Raw genomic sequence first — 14,184 nt, 5'->3', positions numbered from 1 at the left:
GACACAGGGAGAATGTTTGCACAGTGACCCAGGAACGAGATCGAACCCGGGTCCTCGGCACCGTGAGGCAGCAATGCGAACCACTGGCCACCCCCCAGAGGAACTTTCTGTCCTCCAGCCCCAACATCCTCTCCAATTCTAGCCTCCTACACAACCCTGGTTTTAATCTTCACTATTGGCCGCTGCGCCTTCAACTGTCTGGAGCTAGACGCTCTGGGGCGCCCTCCTTCAATCTCTCCGCCTGTACTTCCCTTTGACCAAGTTTATGATCTTTCGCACCAACATCTCCTCCCGCGGCTCGGAGTCACATTCGCGTCTTCTAAAGTTAAAGTAATTCGATAAATGCAGATTGCTCTGCCTGAATTAAAGATGCCAAATAAGTGTAAACTGTAAACTGCAGCTGTGTGGAAGCTCTTCACTGGAGCTGCTGATGTGAATCTGTTTGAGAATGGCAGTGTTTCCGTCCTTCACCCGTCCTCCTCATGTGTTGTTTTTCCAGAAAAAGTTCGCAATGATCTTTAATTTCATCAGTGCAGTCGCAGGAGCTCTTGCAGCCGTGATATACATCATATCGACCATGATGTCCAGAGCAGGCACCGCCATTTACATCTCAGTGAGTCCGGCCCTCCATTGCTGGCCTTTAAGATCACACATTGCAGCATTTTATTCAAGCCCAGTGTTCCCAAAGCTTTTCCTGCTGTTAGTCCATTTCACTGCTTCACATTTGGTGCAACCCCAGAGTGAGAGTGAGAATTGGAGGGGATGTGGAGGGGGGAGAGTTGTTGAGCAGGGTTGAGGATCAAACAGCGGGGATGCAGGCCCATGAAAACAACGGCGACACCGACCATTTTGTATGCTGCGTTGGCATCGAGCTTAGAGCAGGCCGCACCCACTGAAAACATTGCGTACATTTTAAGGGACCTTTCAGCCGACCCCTGGACTGTCCAATCTGCGCCTCCGCTGCACAGCCATGGAGGTCGTGACTCCAATTCCCTTGTCCCGTGAACCCACTGGGGGTCGCAACCCGTAATTTGGGAACCACCCCATTTCACGATCCGACTCTGAACTATTTATCCACGGAATGTGTACATCTTCCTTCAGTGGTCTTACTGTCTGTGCTTGATGTCTCTGTCTCATGGTGAAATTGTATCATGCGCCGCAAGCCTAGGAGAGGTCCAGGCTCTATCCCTGCTCCTTTATCATTCTGGCTGTCAAAACCAGGCATCTTGAGGCATTATTCGGTGGGCCCACGCCACCCTGAATATCTCTTCAGAATCTTCACCCTGTTAGGCGGCAAGGGAGGACATTCGTGGGGGTGGGAAGAATCAGGGAGTTGACATGCACGTCGCTGGGCTCGTAATCCAGAGACCCAAGCTCCAAGCTAATGGCTCTCGGGCCATGGGTTCAAACCCCACTGAGGCAACTGGTGGAATTTAAATTGTTGATAAATCGAGAATTGAAAGTTAGTCTCTGTAATGGTAACCACAAAACCAGTGTTGATTGCCGCAAACGTCCTTGTAGCTCACACCCGATGTGAGAAAACGGTGACGGAAATATCAGTGTTAAAGAAGGGGAACTTCGAAGGAATGAGGGTGGAGTTGACCCAAAGTAGACTGGTCAGAAAGATTGGCGGATAAGATGGATGAGCAGTGGCAGACATTTTGGGAGATAATTCCTGACCCCAGCAAAAATACTTCCCAATTAAGGAGAGGAAGAGCCACTGTGGATAATCCAGGAAGTTGAGGAGGGTAATAAGTTGAAAGTGGAAACACATAAGATGGCAAAGGGCAGTGGTTGGTGTGAAGAGTGGGATAGAGTCAGCATGCAGCAAAAATGGATGAAAAAAATATTCAGGAAGCAGAAAATAAACTGAGGGAATGCTAGCGAGAAATTTAAAAACAGACAAGAGCTTCTTTTAAATACATTGAAGGGAACAGAAAAGTAAAGAAAAGCATCGGCCCCTTCGAGAATGAAACTGGGGAAGTTACTATGGGGATTAAGGAAATGGCAGAGGACTTAAATCGATGTTTTGCATCGGTCTTTACTGTTGAGGTTACTACAAGCATCCCAGAAATCGTTAACCGTACAGGGGAGGAACTAAATGCAGTCACCTTTACCAGAAAATTAGATTCAGACAAACTAATAGGGTTAAAGGCTGACAAGTCCCCTGGTCCTGATGGTTTGCACTCCAGGATCATAAAGGAGGTAGTTCCAGAGATCGTGGATGCATTGGTAGTCTTTTTCCAAAAATGCTTCGCTTCTGGAACTGTGCGGAAAGAAACTGTGCCAACGTGGTCCCCTTGTTCAAAAGGGACGGAGGCAAAATGGTGGAAACTACAGTACTGACCCTCTGACATCTGCGGGACGGCCTCTCGGGCTGGGGGCCTCTTTTGTTCCGCGCTGGACCCTGTAGCCCTACGCCATGTTGCGTCGGGGCGGGCGCGGAGAAGGGAGACACCGCGCATGTGCAGCCATCGCGCCGGTCCCACTGCGCATACGCCGTGTTGGCGCTGGCCCCACTGCGCATGTGCAGACCTGCGGCGCCCATCCGACGCCGGGGATCGGCTCCAGTGCTGTGCTGGCCCCCTGTAGGGGTCAGAATTGCTGCTCCTAAGGCCACGTTGATGCCGTCGAGAAACGTGATGGCGTTTATGACAACGTCAACACTCAGCCTCAGGATCAGAGAATCCCGCCCCATGTCTGACAAATTTACCAGAGTTCTTTGAGGAGGTGTCAGCCAGGGTAGATATAGGAGAACTAGTCGTTGTTGTATATTTGGATTTTCAAAGGGCATTTCATAAGGAGCCACGCAAAATGCTACGATGCAAGATAGGAACTCACGATGTTGGCTGGAATATTCTGACATGGATAGAGATTCTGGAAGCAGTGATTAGCGATAAGGAGGGTCTTTCTGAGGTTGGAGGTAATGGGGGGGCAAATGGAATGCTCACGTTTATTTCAAGGGGCTGGAGTATAAAAGTAGAGGTGTTTCTGCAGCTGTACAAGGTACTGATGAGGACACATTTAGAATACGGGGTACTGTTTTGGGCCCCTTATTTGAGGAAAGCTATCTTATCATTGGAGGCAGCACAGAGGAGGTTTACTGGGATGACCTGGGTAATGGAGGGACTGCTATTTGAGCAAAGATTAAAACCGGTTGGGTCTGTACTTGGAGTTCAGGAGAATGAGAGGTGATACAATGGAAACGTATAAGATTCTTCGAGGGGTTGACAGAGTCAATGTTGGGAGGATGTGGCCACTCCTGGGAGAATGTCGGGCCAGAGAGTAGAGTCGCAGAATCAGGGGGCAGTCATTTCAGACAGAAATGAGGAACAATCTCTTCTCTCAGAGAGTGGTGAATCTTGGGAATTCTTCACCCCAGGAAGCTCTGGAGATCGAGTCCTTGAACACTTTGAAGGCTGAGATCAATGGTTTGTAGTCAGTCGGGGAGTTAAGGGTTACGGAGAGAAGGCAGGAGGTGGACTGAGTGAGTGTTATAACAGCCGTGAGCTGAATGGCCTCCTTCTGTTCCTGTTTGTTTCGGTCACTAATGTCCATCTTTCCCCAGTCTGGATTACTTGTGACTTCAGACCTACAGCAATGTGGTTGAGCTCTGAGCTCTCCTCTGAAATGGCCCAGATTTTTTTTTAAATTCACTCTCGGGATGTACGCGTGGCTGGCTCGACCTGCAATCATTGCTCCACCCCGAATTGCCTTTGAGAAGTTTAAAGGCAATTAGCAGTGGGCAGCAAATGTTAAAAATGTCCAGAGGCCGCGAAAGAATTAAAACCCAACGTTGCTGCAACTGAGCAAACCCAGGAGCTGAGATCCCCTGACCTGATCACCGGAGACCGTCGATGTCTGCTCATGTCTGAGATCGCTTTGATTTGGGGGTTTTGGGGGGGCTAGCCCACACTATACTTGAGGCGAATGGGATCAAAGGCTATGGGGAGAAAGCAGGACTGAGCTATTGAGTTGGACAATCAGCTATGGCCGTGACGAATGGCGGAGCAGGCTCAAAGGGCCTCCTATCTGCTATGTGGAACCAAGGTGAGTGGGCGGTGTTGGGCTACAGGTCAGCCATGATCACGTGGCAGAGGAACAGAGCATGGCCTCCTCCGCTCCAGGCTTAGGGGTATAACTCGGCCTTCATTTTCAGTTCAATCTAATTCCACTTGCGTGTCGTTCGGCTGAAACACCAAAGTAGATTTCTTTCCACCAGTTCTGTGTGACTGACTGATGCTATTTTGTCTTTCCACATTCCATAACAGCGAGCACCTATGCTTATATTGGCTTTGCTTTTTCTATACTGTGTGGTGGAGCTTATTATAGCTCTCCTATGTGGCATCATCCTCTGCAAAAACGTAAGTAGACACTGGGTAACAGCCGTTTGACTGTAAAGAGAGGGGTGCGGCGTGGAAACATATTGGCCTTGGAGGGAGGTGCAGCGTAGGTGGCCCAGAATGAAACCTGGATACCAAGGGTTAAATTATTAGGAGAGATTCCTGAAACAACAATTGCATTCTATTAAATTTAGAAGATTTGATGATATTAAGGAGAACAGATCGGAATGGATCTCAGACCAAAGGGACAATCCTTTAAAACAGAGATGAGGAGGAATTTCTTCAGCCAGAGGGTGGTGAATCTGTGGAACTCTTTGCCGCAGAAGGCTGTGGAGGCCAAATCGCTGAGTGTCTTTAAGACAGAGATAGATAGGGTCTTGATTAATAAGGAGATCAGGGGTTATGGGGAGAAGGCAGGAGAATGGGGATGAGAAAATATCAGCCATGATTGAATGGCGGAGCAGACTCGATGGGCCGAGTGGCCTAATTCTGCTCCTATGTCTTATGGAAAACTGGTTGGGGAGTCTAGGACTATGGGGACATTGACTAACAATTAGAGCCAGACCCTCCAGAACGGGATAAATAAAAGTGGAAATGCTTAGCAGGTCCAGCAGCATCTGTGGAGAGAGAAACAGAGTTAGCATTTCAGCTGGATGACCGCTCATCAGAACCGCAATGAAACCGGTGTCCGATCGTCAGAACTCTTGACGATCAACGGTCACAGACCTGAAATGTTAGATCTTTCCCTCCCCCACCGATGCTGCTGGGCCTGTGGAATGTCTCCAGCATTTTCTTTTTTCTGCTTCCACAGAATTTTGATTTGCTTTTAGGAATGGAATTAGTCAAAGCGTATTCACACCTAAGGTGCGGAAAACTCTTCTGCAAATGGCAATTGATGCTGGGATCAATTGGTGATTCGAAATCTGAGCTTGATAGATTTCTGTCCTTCAAAGGTGTTGCAAGGGATGTGGGGTAAAGGCGGTATACTAGGTCTCAGATCAGCCACGATCTTGGTGAACGGCGCTGCAGGCTCGAGGGGTGAATAGCTCCTTGCTGTCCCTGTATAAAGCCTTTCGTATTTACATTAACGAAGCTCATGAACCTTTTTTCATCAATTGGGACTTGGCGATTCGCAGAGGTGGTTAGGAGGAGTAAAGCCAGAGGTACTCGTCCCAGGAAGGGAAGAACTCTCACTTATTCAGCACCTTTCACAACCCCAGGCATGCTGCAATGTTGGAGGTGCCACCTTTTGGAAGGTGACCCCCATTTGTCCCCTCAGGTGGACCTGAATGACCTCACGACACTGTTGAAAAAAGAGCCGGGGAATTAACCTTGGTCTTGGGCACAATATTATTGATCTGATCTTCCAGCATTAAACACAGATCATCTCTGGTCGCCATCATGTTGTCTGTGGAAGCTTTCTGTGCACTAATTGGCTGCTGTCTTTCCCATCATTCCATCTGTTCAAAGGTACGTCATTGGTGGTTAAGGACTCATCAGTGTTCTGAGCTGGTGAAAGGTGGTGTTAAAGTGGAAGTTCTTTTTCCACAGTTTAAGATTGGAGATGGTAGGATAACTGACATTGAAGTGTTTTAAGAATTAGAGCATCCTTTTGTTTTTTTGAAAAAGACACCAGATGAAAGAGTGTCTTCCTCTTTGGCTTCTGGCGGTGGGTGGGTTGTATCCAATTGGATGTTAAATGTGCTTATCCTGCCATCAACTTGCGACACGGTGGCACAGTGGTTAGCACTGTTCGCTCACAGCGCCAGGAACCTGGGTTCAACATCAGCCTCGGATGACCGTGTGGAGTTTACACATTCTCCCTGTGTCTGCGTGGGTTTCCTCCGGGTGCTCCGGTTTCCTCCCACAGTCCAAAGATGTGCAGATTGGGTGGATTGGCCGTGATAAATTGCCCTTAGTGTCTAAAGATGAACAGGTTAGGTGGATTGACTATGTTAAATTGTTCCTTAGTGTCCAAAGATGTGCAGGTTGGGTGGATTGGCCGTGTTAAATTGTCCCTTCGTGTCCAAAGATGTGCAGATTGGGTGGATTGGCCGTGTTAAATTGTCCCTTCGTGTGAAAGATGTACGGGTTAGGTGGATTGGTCGTGTTAAATTGTCCCTTAGTGTCCAAAGATGTGCAGATTGGGTGGATTGGCCGTGTTAAATTGTCCCTTAGTGTCCAAAGATGTGCAGATTGGGTGGATTGGCCGTGTTAAATTGTCCCTTCGTGTGAAAGATGTACGGGTTAGGTGGATTGGTCGTGTTAAATTGTCCCTTCGTGTGAAAGATGTACGGGTTACGGTGGGGGAGTGGGCCTCGGTAGGGTGCTATTTCAAAGCGTCGGATCAGACTCACCTCCTGTAGGAATTCTATTCTAATTCATTTAAAAAAGACTCCAGGCACCGTTCTGATCCAAGGCAGTGAGCAGGCTTAGGGCAGGTGAATATGGTGAGGCAATTGGCTGCGAGTTTAGAAGCTGCCAAGGACCAGGGGTAGATATGATGCATGAAATCATATTTCCTTTACTTTGTCAATCCATTTGATTGATGGCAGAACTGAGAGAATGAACTCGTCAGGAACGACTGTGCAGGCTGTGGGTTAGTTTCACTGGAGAACAGAGGACTGAGGGATGATCTGATCAAGGTCTTTAAGATAATGAAAGGGGTCAAGAAGGCAGATGTGTTTTCACGTGTTCAATACCAGGGGTGCGGGGGTTCGTCAGTATCCGACGGTCATTAATCAATCCAATCGGAGAATTCAGGAGAAATTGCTTCACCCAGAGAGTGGGGAGAATGTACAACTCACTCCCAGAGCATTTATATGGAAGTTGCATAAACACATGAGGAAGAAAAGAGTAGAAGGATATGATGATGGGCAGCACGGTAGCACAGTGGTTAGCACTTTTTTCACAGCTCCTGGGTCCCGGGTTCGACTCCCCGCTGGGTCACTGTCTGTGCGGAGTCTGCACGTCCTCCCCGTGTCTGCGTGGGTTTCCTCCGGGCGCTCCGGTTTCCTCCCACAAGTCCCGAAAGACGTGCTGTTAGGTGAATTGGACATTCTGAATTCTCCCTCTGTGTACCCGAACAGGCGCCGGAGTGTGGCGACTAGGGGCTTTTCACAGCAACTTCATTGCAGTGTTAATGTGACAAGACTTATTATGGAGAGGGGGTTGGAGCAGATGTGATGGGCCGAACAGCCTGCTGGGGCATTGAAGGGAGGCGTGCTGAACCCTCCACCCCAGGATTGGGTCCAAGAGCACGCCACCAGTAGATAGATGGGGCCACGGTTCCTTTGTGAAGATCAGGCATATTTAACTATCAGGATGGACTCTCAGTTGTACATGGTGCTAATTCACGGCTTGTACTTTTTAAACAGTGATGAAGCAGCAGGAGAAACTAAACGATGCTCGAGTTTCGATGCCAGGGCACAGAAGGATAAATCAATCACATGCACATTTGCTTCACTCAGCTCGTGGGAGCTGGATTTTAAAAATACCCGGGAGACTCGCTGTGGGCCGTAGAAATTCCTGGTCCTTTAACTCAGCAATGGCAGGTTTATCAGAAAATGGCCTTTAATGCTAAAAGTGTTTTTACCCCTGCTGAGCAAGGAGATGCTCTGTATATATTTAAATATTAAAGTTACATGTATGGAGATATCACAGTATGGCTTGCCTGTTTAATTCAAGGACAGCTACAGTCACATTATTAAAAACGTTTCATGTGACTAAAAGCATCTTTTATTTACTGGTGATCTTTGTCTGATATACAGAACCCACAGCACAGAAACAGCCCTCACACCCCATTCACTTCATTGAACCTGATCAGTAAATCCTTTCTTCCCCCATGTCTTTAAGGAGCTTCACTTTAAATACACCTATCACAACAACCACTCCCGAGGAAGCAAGTTCATCTTTCCTCTCAGATCCCAGATGGATTTATCAGTGAAGACATTATATTTATGACCCTCCAGTCTGGCCTCACTCACAAGCGGAAAGATCTTCTCCATGTCTGCTTTCCCAAACCCTTTCACACTTTTAAATCTCTCCATGTGGAAAAACCTGACCACACGGTGAGCGGTTACAATCTGCGAGAGGGCTTTCACAAAAAAGAACTGAACAATTATCCGAGAGTTAAAGGATTTGCAGAAACGGGCAAGTGTGAAAATGCAGAGAGGGTAGCGGAACTCAATGAGTTTCTCGAACATAGAGAGCTGTCTGGGGCTGCAATGGCCTTCATCGTTGATGTGACCATTCTAAACGGACAGAAACAAAAGGCAGTAAGGGGGAAAGTGTAAGGCAGAGAAGCCATAGTCAAAAATCAAAAAGGGCGACAGTACAAGGTACAGTGACTGAGGGGAGCTCAGTGAATAGGACCAGGAATACTAAAAGGAATAAAACGGGAAGTAAAAACATTAATGGTAAGCGACGCGGCAGGTTGTTACAGGAAGATATGGGTTCAACGACAAGGAAAATTAGTAGAAAAGTTAAGAGGAAATATAACTTAGGAGAGGTTACTGATCGAGGTGTTAAGATTTAGAACAGAGGTAAAAAAGCCAACATAAGTGTACTTTACCTGAATGCTCGTAGTATTCAGAATAAGGTAAATGAGTTGATGGCGCAAATCATCGTGAATGACTATGATTTAGTGGCCATTACTGAAACATGGTTAAAGGATGGTCACGACTGGGAGTTAAATATCCGAGGGTATCAAACGGATGACATCGGTGTTATGGAGGATAAGGTTGAATCCATTTGGGTGGAAATCAGGAATTGTAAGGTGAAAAAGTCACTGATAGGAGTAGTCTATAGGCTACTGTAGGGTTTCCTCCGGGTGCTCCGGTTTCCTCCCACAAGTCCCGAAAGATGTGCTGTTAGGCGAATTGGACATTCTGAATTCTCCCTCCGTGTACCCGGACAGGCGCCGGAATGTGGCGACCGGGGGATTTTCACAGTCACTTCATTGCAGTGTTAATGTAAACCTACTTGTGACAATAAATAGTATTATTATAACTACAAAATGATCGTCACACCAAAATTGGTGATTTTGAAACTGCCAACATTGCATCGTATGGCAAGCGACTGCCTTCGTTGACGAATACTGTGGAATCATCAGCGAACATTCCTACTTCTGCCCTCACGCTGGAGGGAAGGTCATCGATGAAGCAGTCGCCATTTCCCACAATTCTCTGGCTGGTCCTCTATGCTGTCAATTACCTGTGGGAGCATCCCTCTCATCGTTTGTCCTTGTTACCCCTTGCTAAGATCAAAGGATGTTTTATGGCACCTTCCTTGCCCGTTGTTTAGAAGAGAGGAAGTGTGCTATCGTAACCTTTTGAATGGTGTTGAGTGCATCGTTTTGGAACTTGCTTAAGGGGGGGGTGCAGGCCTTTTAAAATTCTTATCAATGACTGCGTTAGAGTCCTTTTCCGTCTTAACAACGTACAAGATAGACTAATGCAAGGAACATCTGTTGTTAAACTTCCCTCCCTTGCGCCCATAAATTCCTGCTAGCCTCTCTTTTAATGATAACAAATGTGAGCTGCCCATTCAACTTTGAAGGCGTTGTCTGAGATATGGTAGAGAGGATTAAAATACCTCTAACATCACACAATAGCTCACAATTTAAACAATGCTGAACAATGTCAATGAAACACTAAAATCCCAACTGTTACATTTTATCTCCACTCAAGCAAAACCCATCTCAGGTCCACTTTTAAGTACTATCGCAGACCAGAGCCCCCCAGTTGCTAGGATACTGGTCATGAAACTCCCATATTTTATTTTAATTTTGTAAGACTGTTGAGGATTGGATACTTCACCCCAGGAGTGATTTCATGAAGAAATAGAGATATGGTATATTAAACTTTATGACTACAATAACTTGATCATCACACTGGAAAATAACTTAGAATTACCCCTTAAACAATACGACTCATAGAATTTACAGTGCAGAAGGAAGGCTCATTGAGTCTACACTGGCCCTTGGAAAGAGCACCCAAACCACCTCCACCCTATCCCCGTAATCCCACCTAACCTTTTGGACGCTAAGGGCAATTTAGCCTGACCAATCCACATAACCTGGACTGTGGGAGGAAACCGGAGCACCTGGAGGAGACCCACACAGACACGGGGAGAACATGCAGACTCTGCACAGGTAATGACCCAAGCTGGGAATCGAAGCTGGGATCCTGGCGCTGTGAAGCAACAGTGCTAACCACCAAGTGACAATTTAGCATGGCCAATCCATCTAACCACACATCTTTGGTCACTAAGGGACAATTTATCATGGCAAATCCACCTAACCTGTACATCTTTGGACACTAAGGGACAATTTAACATGGCCAATCCACCTAACCTGTACATCTTTGGACACTAAGGGGCAGTTTAACATGGCCAATCCACCTAACCTGTGCATCTTTGGACACTAAGGGGCAGTTTAACACGGCCAATCCACCTAACCTGTGCATCTTTGGACACTAAGGGACAATTTAACACGGCCAATCCACCTAACCTGTACATCTTTGGACACTAAGAGACAATTTAACATGGCCAATCCACCTAACCTGTACATCATTGGACACTAAGAGACAATTTAACATGGCCAATCCACCCAACCTGTACATCTTTGGACACTAAGGGACAATTTAACACGGCCAATCCACCTAACCTGCACATCTTTGGACACTAAGCGACAATTTAACACGGCCAATCCACCTAACCTGCACATCTTTGGACATTAAGGGACAATTTAACACGGCCAATCCACCTAACCTGCACATCTTTGGACATTAAGGGACAATTTAACACGGCCAATCCACCTAACCTGCACATCTTTGGACACTAAGGGACAATTTAACATGGCCAATCCACCTAACCTGTACATCTTTGGACACTAAGGGACAATTTAACACGGCCAATCCACCCAACCTGGATGTCTTTGGACACTGAGGGACAATTTAGCATCGTCAATCCATCTAACCTGTACATCTTTGGACACTGAGGGACAATTTAGCATGGCCAATCCACCTAACCTGCACATCTTTGGACTACGGGAGAAAACTGGTGCAACCGCAGGAAACCCACGCAGATACGGGGAGAACGTGCAAACTCCTGACCCACAGCAATGGGGTTGACTCTCGGAAACAACCCAGCAAAGGCACTGGGTTCGAGGGGCAATTAGGGATGGGCAACGAGTGATGGCCTCGCCAGCGCTGCCCACATCCCGCGAACCGTGAAACAGAGTGGAGGTGAATAACACGAACAGGACGGGTGGAAGGGTACCACAGCCCTCGAATTGCTGCTGCATGCTGCAGCCACGCGACTGCAGCACCAACACCACACCTACACCCAGTCAGGGCGGGAAAAGCGCCAGGGCCGCGCCTGCGCTGCGCCTGCTCTCTCCCTGCCGCCGGCCCGGCCGGCCTGGGAAGGGGGGGAGGCAATGACGTCTCCTCGCCGGAGGGAGCCGGCTGTGCGCGGTGACGTAGCGGCGCCGCTTGGCGCATGCGGCCTGGCGGCGGGAGGCGGTTGGGAGCGCTGGGGACGCGCGCGAGGCCCGCCCGGGTTTGAACAGAGAAGCGGGAAAAGGGGGGAAGGTGAGAGCGGGGCCGAGGGAGGGGTCAGGGGGATGGGGGAGAGGTCAGGGGGATGGGGGAGAGGTCAGGGGGGTGGGGGAGAGGTCAGGGGGGTGGGGGAGAGGTCAGGGGGGTGGGGGAGAGGTCAGGGGGGTGGGGGAGAGGTCAGGGGGGTGGGGGAGAGGTCAGGGGGGTGGGGGAGAGGTCAGGGGGTGGGGAAGAGGTCAGGGGGATGGGGGAGGGGTCAGGGGGATGGGGAGGGGTCAGGGGGAGGGGTCAGGGGGATGGGGGAGGGGTCAATGGGATGATGGGGGGTCAATGGGATGGCGGAGGGATCAATGGGATGGGGGAGGGGGTCAATGGGATGGGGGAGGGGGTCAATGGGATGGGGGAGGGGGGTCAATGGGATGGGGGAGGGGGGTCAATGGGGTGGGGGAGGGGGGTCAATGGGGTGGGGGAGGGGGGTCAATGGGGTGGGGGAGGGGGGTCAATGGGGTGGGGGAGGGGGGTCAATGGGATGGGGGAGGGGGTCAATGGGATGGGGGAGGGGGTCAATGGGATGGGGGAGGGGGTCAATGGGATGGGGGAGGGGGTCAATGGGATGGGGAGGGGTCAATGGGATGGGGAGGGATCAATGGGATGGGGAGGGGTCAATGGGATGGGGAGGGATCAATGGGATGGGGAGGAGTCAATGGGAGGGGGATGGGGAGGGGTCAATGGAAGGGCACTGGGGGAGGGGTCAATGGGATGGGGAGGGGTCAGGGGGAGGGGTCAAGGGGATGAGATGCAGGAGGGGTCAGTTAAAAGGATTGAGTTGAGATGGAAAGAGTGATTATGGTGTGGGTGAGCAGGGGGAGAGGGTTGATCTCAATTGAAGGGATGTGGAGTCTGAAAGGCTGGCACCAACGTGAGATGTCGGGCAAACTGCTGGGGGTGACTGGGCGGAGAGGGTGGGGTCAGTGATGGGGGTGACTGGACGGAGAGGGTGGGGTCAGTGATGGGGGTGACTGGGCGGAGAGGGTGGGGTCAGTGATGGGGGTGACTGGGCGGAGAGGGTGGGGTCAGTGATGGGGGTGACTGGACGGAGAGGGTGGGGTCAGTGATGGGGGTGACTGGGCGGAGAGGGTGGGGTCAGTGATGGGGGTGACTGGACGGAGAGGGTGGGGTCAGTGATGGGGGTGATTGGACGGAGAGGGTGGGGTCAGTGATGGGGGTGACTGGACGGAGAGGGTGGGGTCAGTGATGGGGGTGACTGGATGGAGAGGGTGGGGTCAGTGATGGGGGAGACTGGACGGAGAGGGTGGGGTCAGTGATGGGGGTGACTGGACAGAGAGGGTGGGGTCAGTGATGGGGGAGACTGGACGGAGAGGGTGGGGTCAGTGATGGGGGTGACTGGACGGAGAGGGTGGGGTCAGTGATGGGGTGACTGGACGGAGAGGGTGGGGTCAGTGATGGGGGTGACTGGACGGAGAGGGTGGGGTCAGTGATGGGGGTGACTGGACAGAGAGGGTGGGGTCAGTGATGGGGTGACTGGATGGAGAGGATGGGGTCAGTGATGGGGGTGACTGGACGGAGAGGGTGGGGTCTGTGATGGGTGGGGTCAGTGATGGGGGTGACTGGATGGAGAGGGTGGGGTCAGTGATGGGGGTGACTGGACGGAGAGGATGGGGTCAGTGATGGGGGTGACTGGACGGAGAGGGTGGGGTCTGTGATGGGTGGGGTCAGTGACGGGGGTGACTGGACAGAGAGGGTGGGGTCAGTGATGGGTGGAGTCAGTGATGGGTGGGGTCTGTGATGGGGGTGACTGGACAGAGAGGGTGGGGTCAGTGATGGGGGTGACTGGACGGAGAGGGTGGGGTCAGTGATGGGGGTGACTGGACGGAGAGGGTGGGGTCAGTGATGGGGGTGACTGGACAGAGAGGGTGGGGTCAGTGATGGGGGTGACTGGACGGAGAGGGTGGGGTCAGTGATGGGTGGGGTCAGTGATGGGTGGAGTCAGTGATGGGTGGGGTCAGTGATGGGGGTGACTGGACGGAGAGGGTGGGGTCAGTGATGGGGGTGACTGGCTGGAGAGGGTGGGGTCAGTGATGGGGGTGACTGGATGGAGAGGGTGTGGTCAGTGATGGGGGTGACTGGACGGAGAGGGTGGGGTCAGTGATGGGGGTGACTGGATGGAGAGGATGGGGTCAGTGATGGGGGTGACTGGACGGAGAGGGTGGGGTCAGTGATGGGGGTGACTGGACGGAGAGGGTGGGGTCTGTGATGGG

At 50.6% G+C, this 14,184-nt stretch overlaps 1 protein-coding gene across 3 annotated transcripts in view; it reads left to right on the top strand.

Moving 5' to 3' along the window:
* LOC140411557 (B-lymphocyte antigen CD20-like) overlaps positions 1–8,005 on the top strand; it is a 172,807-nt gene extending 164,802 nt beyond the window's left edge. The window contains exons 5-7 of one of the 3 annotated variants that reach the window (XM_072500638.1): positions 500–613; positions 4,272–4,364; positions 7,721–8,005. In XM_072500638.1, coding sequence (XP_072356739.1) covers positions 500–613; positions 4,272–4,364; positions 7,721–7,723 — 210 coding nt within the window. In that variant the 3' untranslated portion in view covers positions 7,724–8,005. The remainder of the gene's footprint in view (positions 1–499; positions 614–4,271; positions 4,365–7,720) is intronic. The other 2 variants (XM_072500640.1, XM_072500639.1) reach the window with 2 other exon arrangements.
* Positions 8,006–14,184: the final 6,179 nt, after the last annotated feature.

Source organism: Scyliorhinus torazame, chromosome 4, assembly GCF_047496885.1.
Source record: "Scyliorhinus torazame isolate Kashiwa2021f chromosome 4, sScyTor2.1, whole genome shotgun sequence".
Lineage (NCBI taxonomy): Eukaryota > Metazoa > Chordata > Chondrichthyes > Carcharhiniformes > Scyliorhinidae > Scyliorhinus > Scyliorhinus torazame.
The sequence above is the reverse complement of the archived record's forward strand: the minus strand, read 5'-3'. Positions and strand labels throughout refer to the sequence as shown.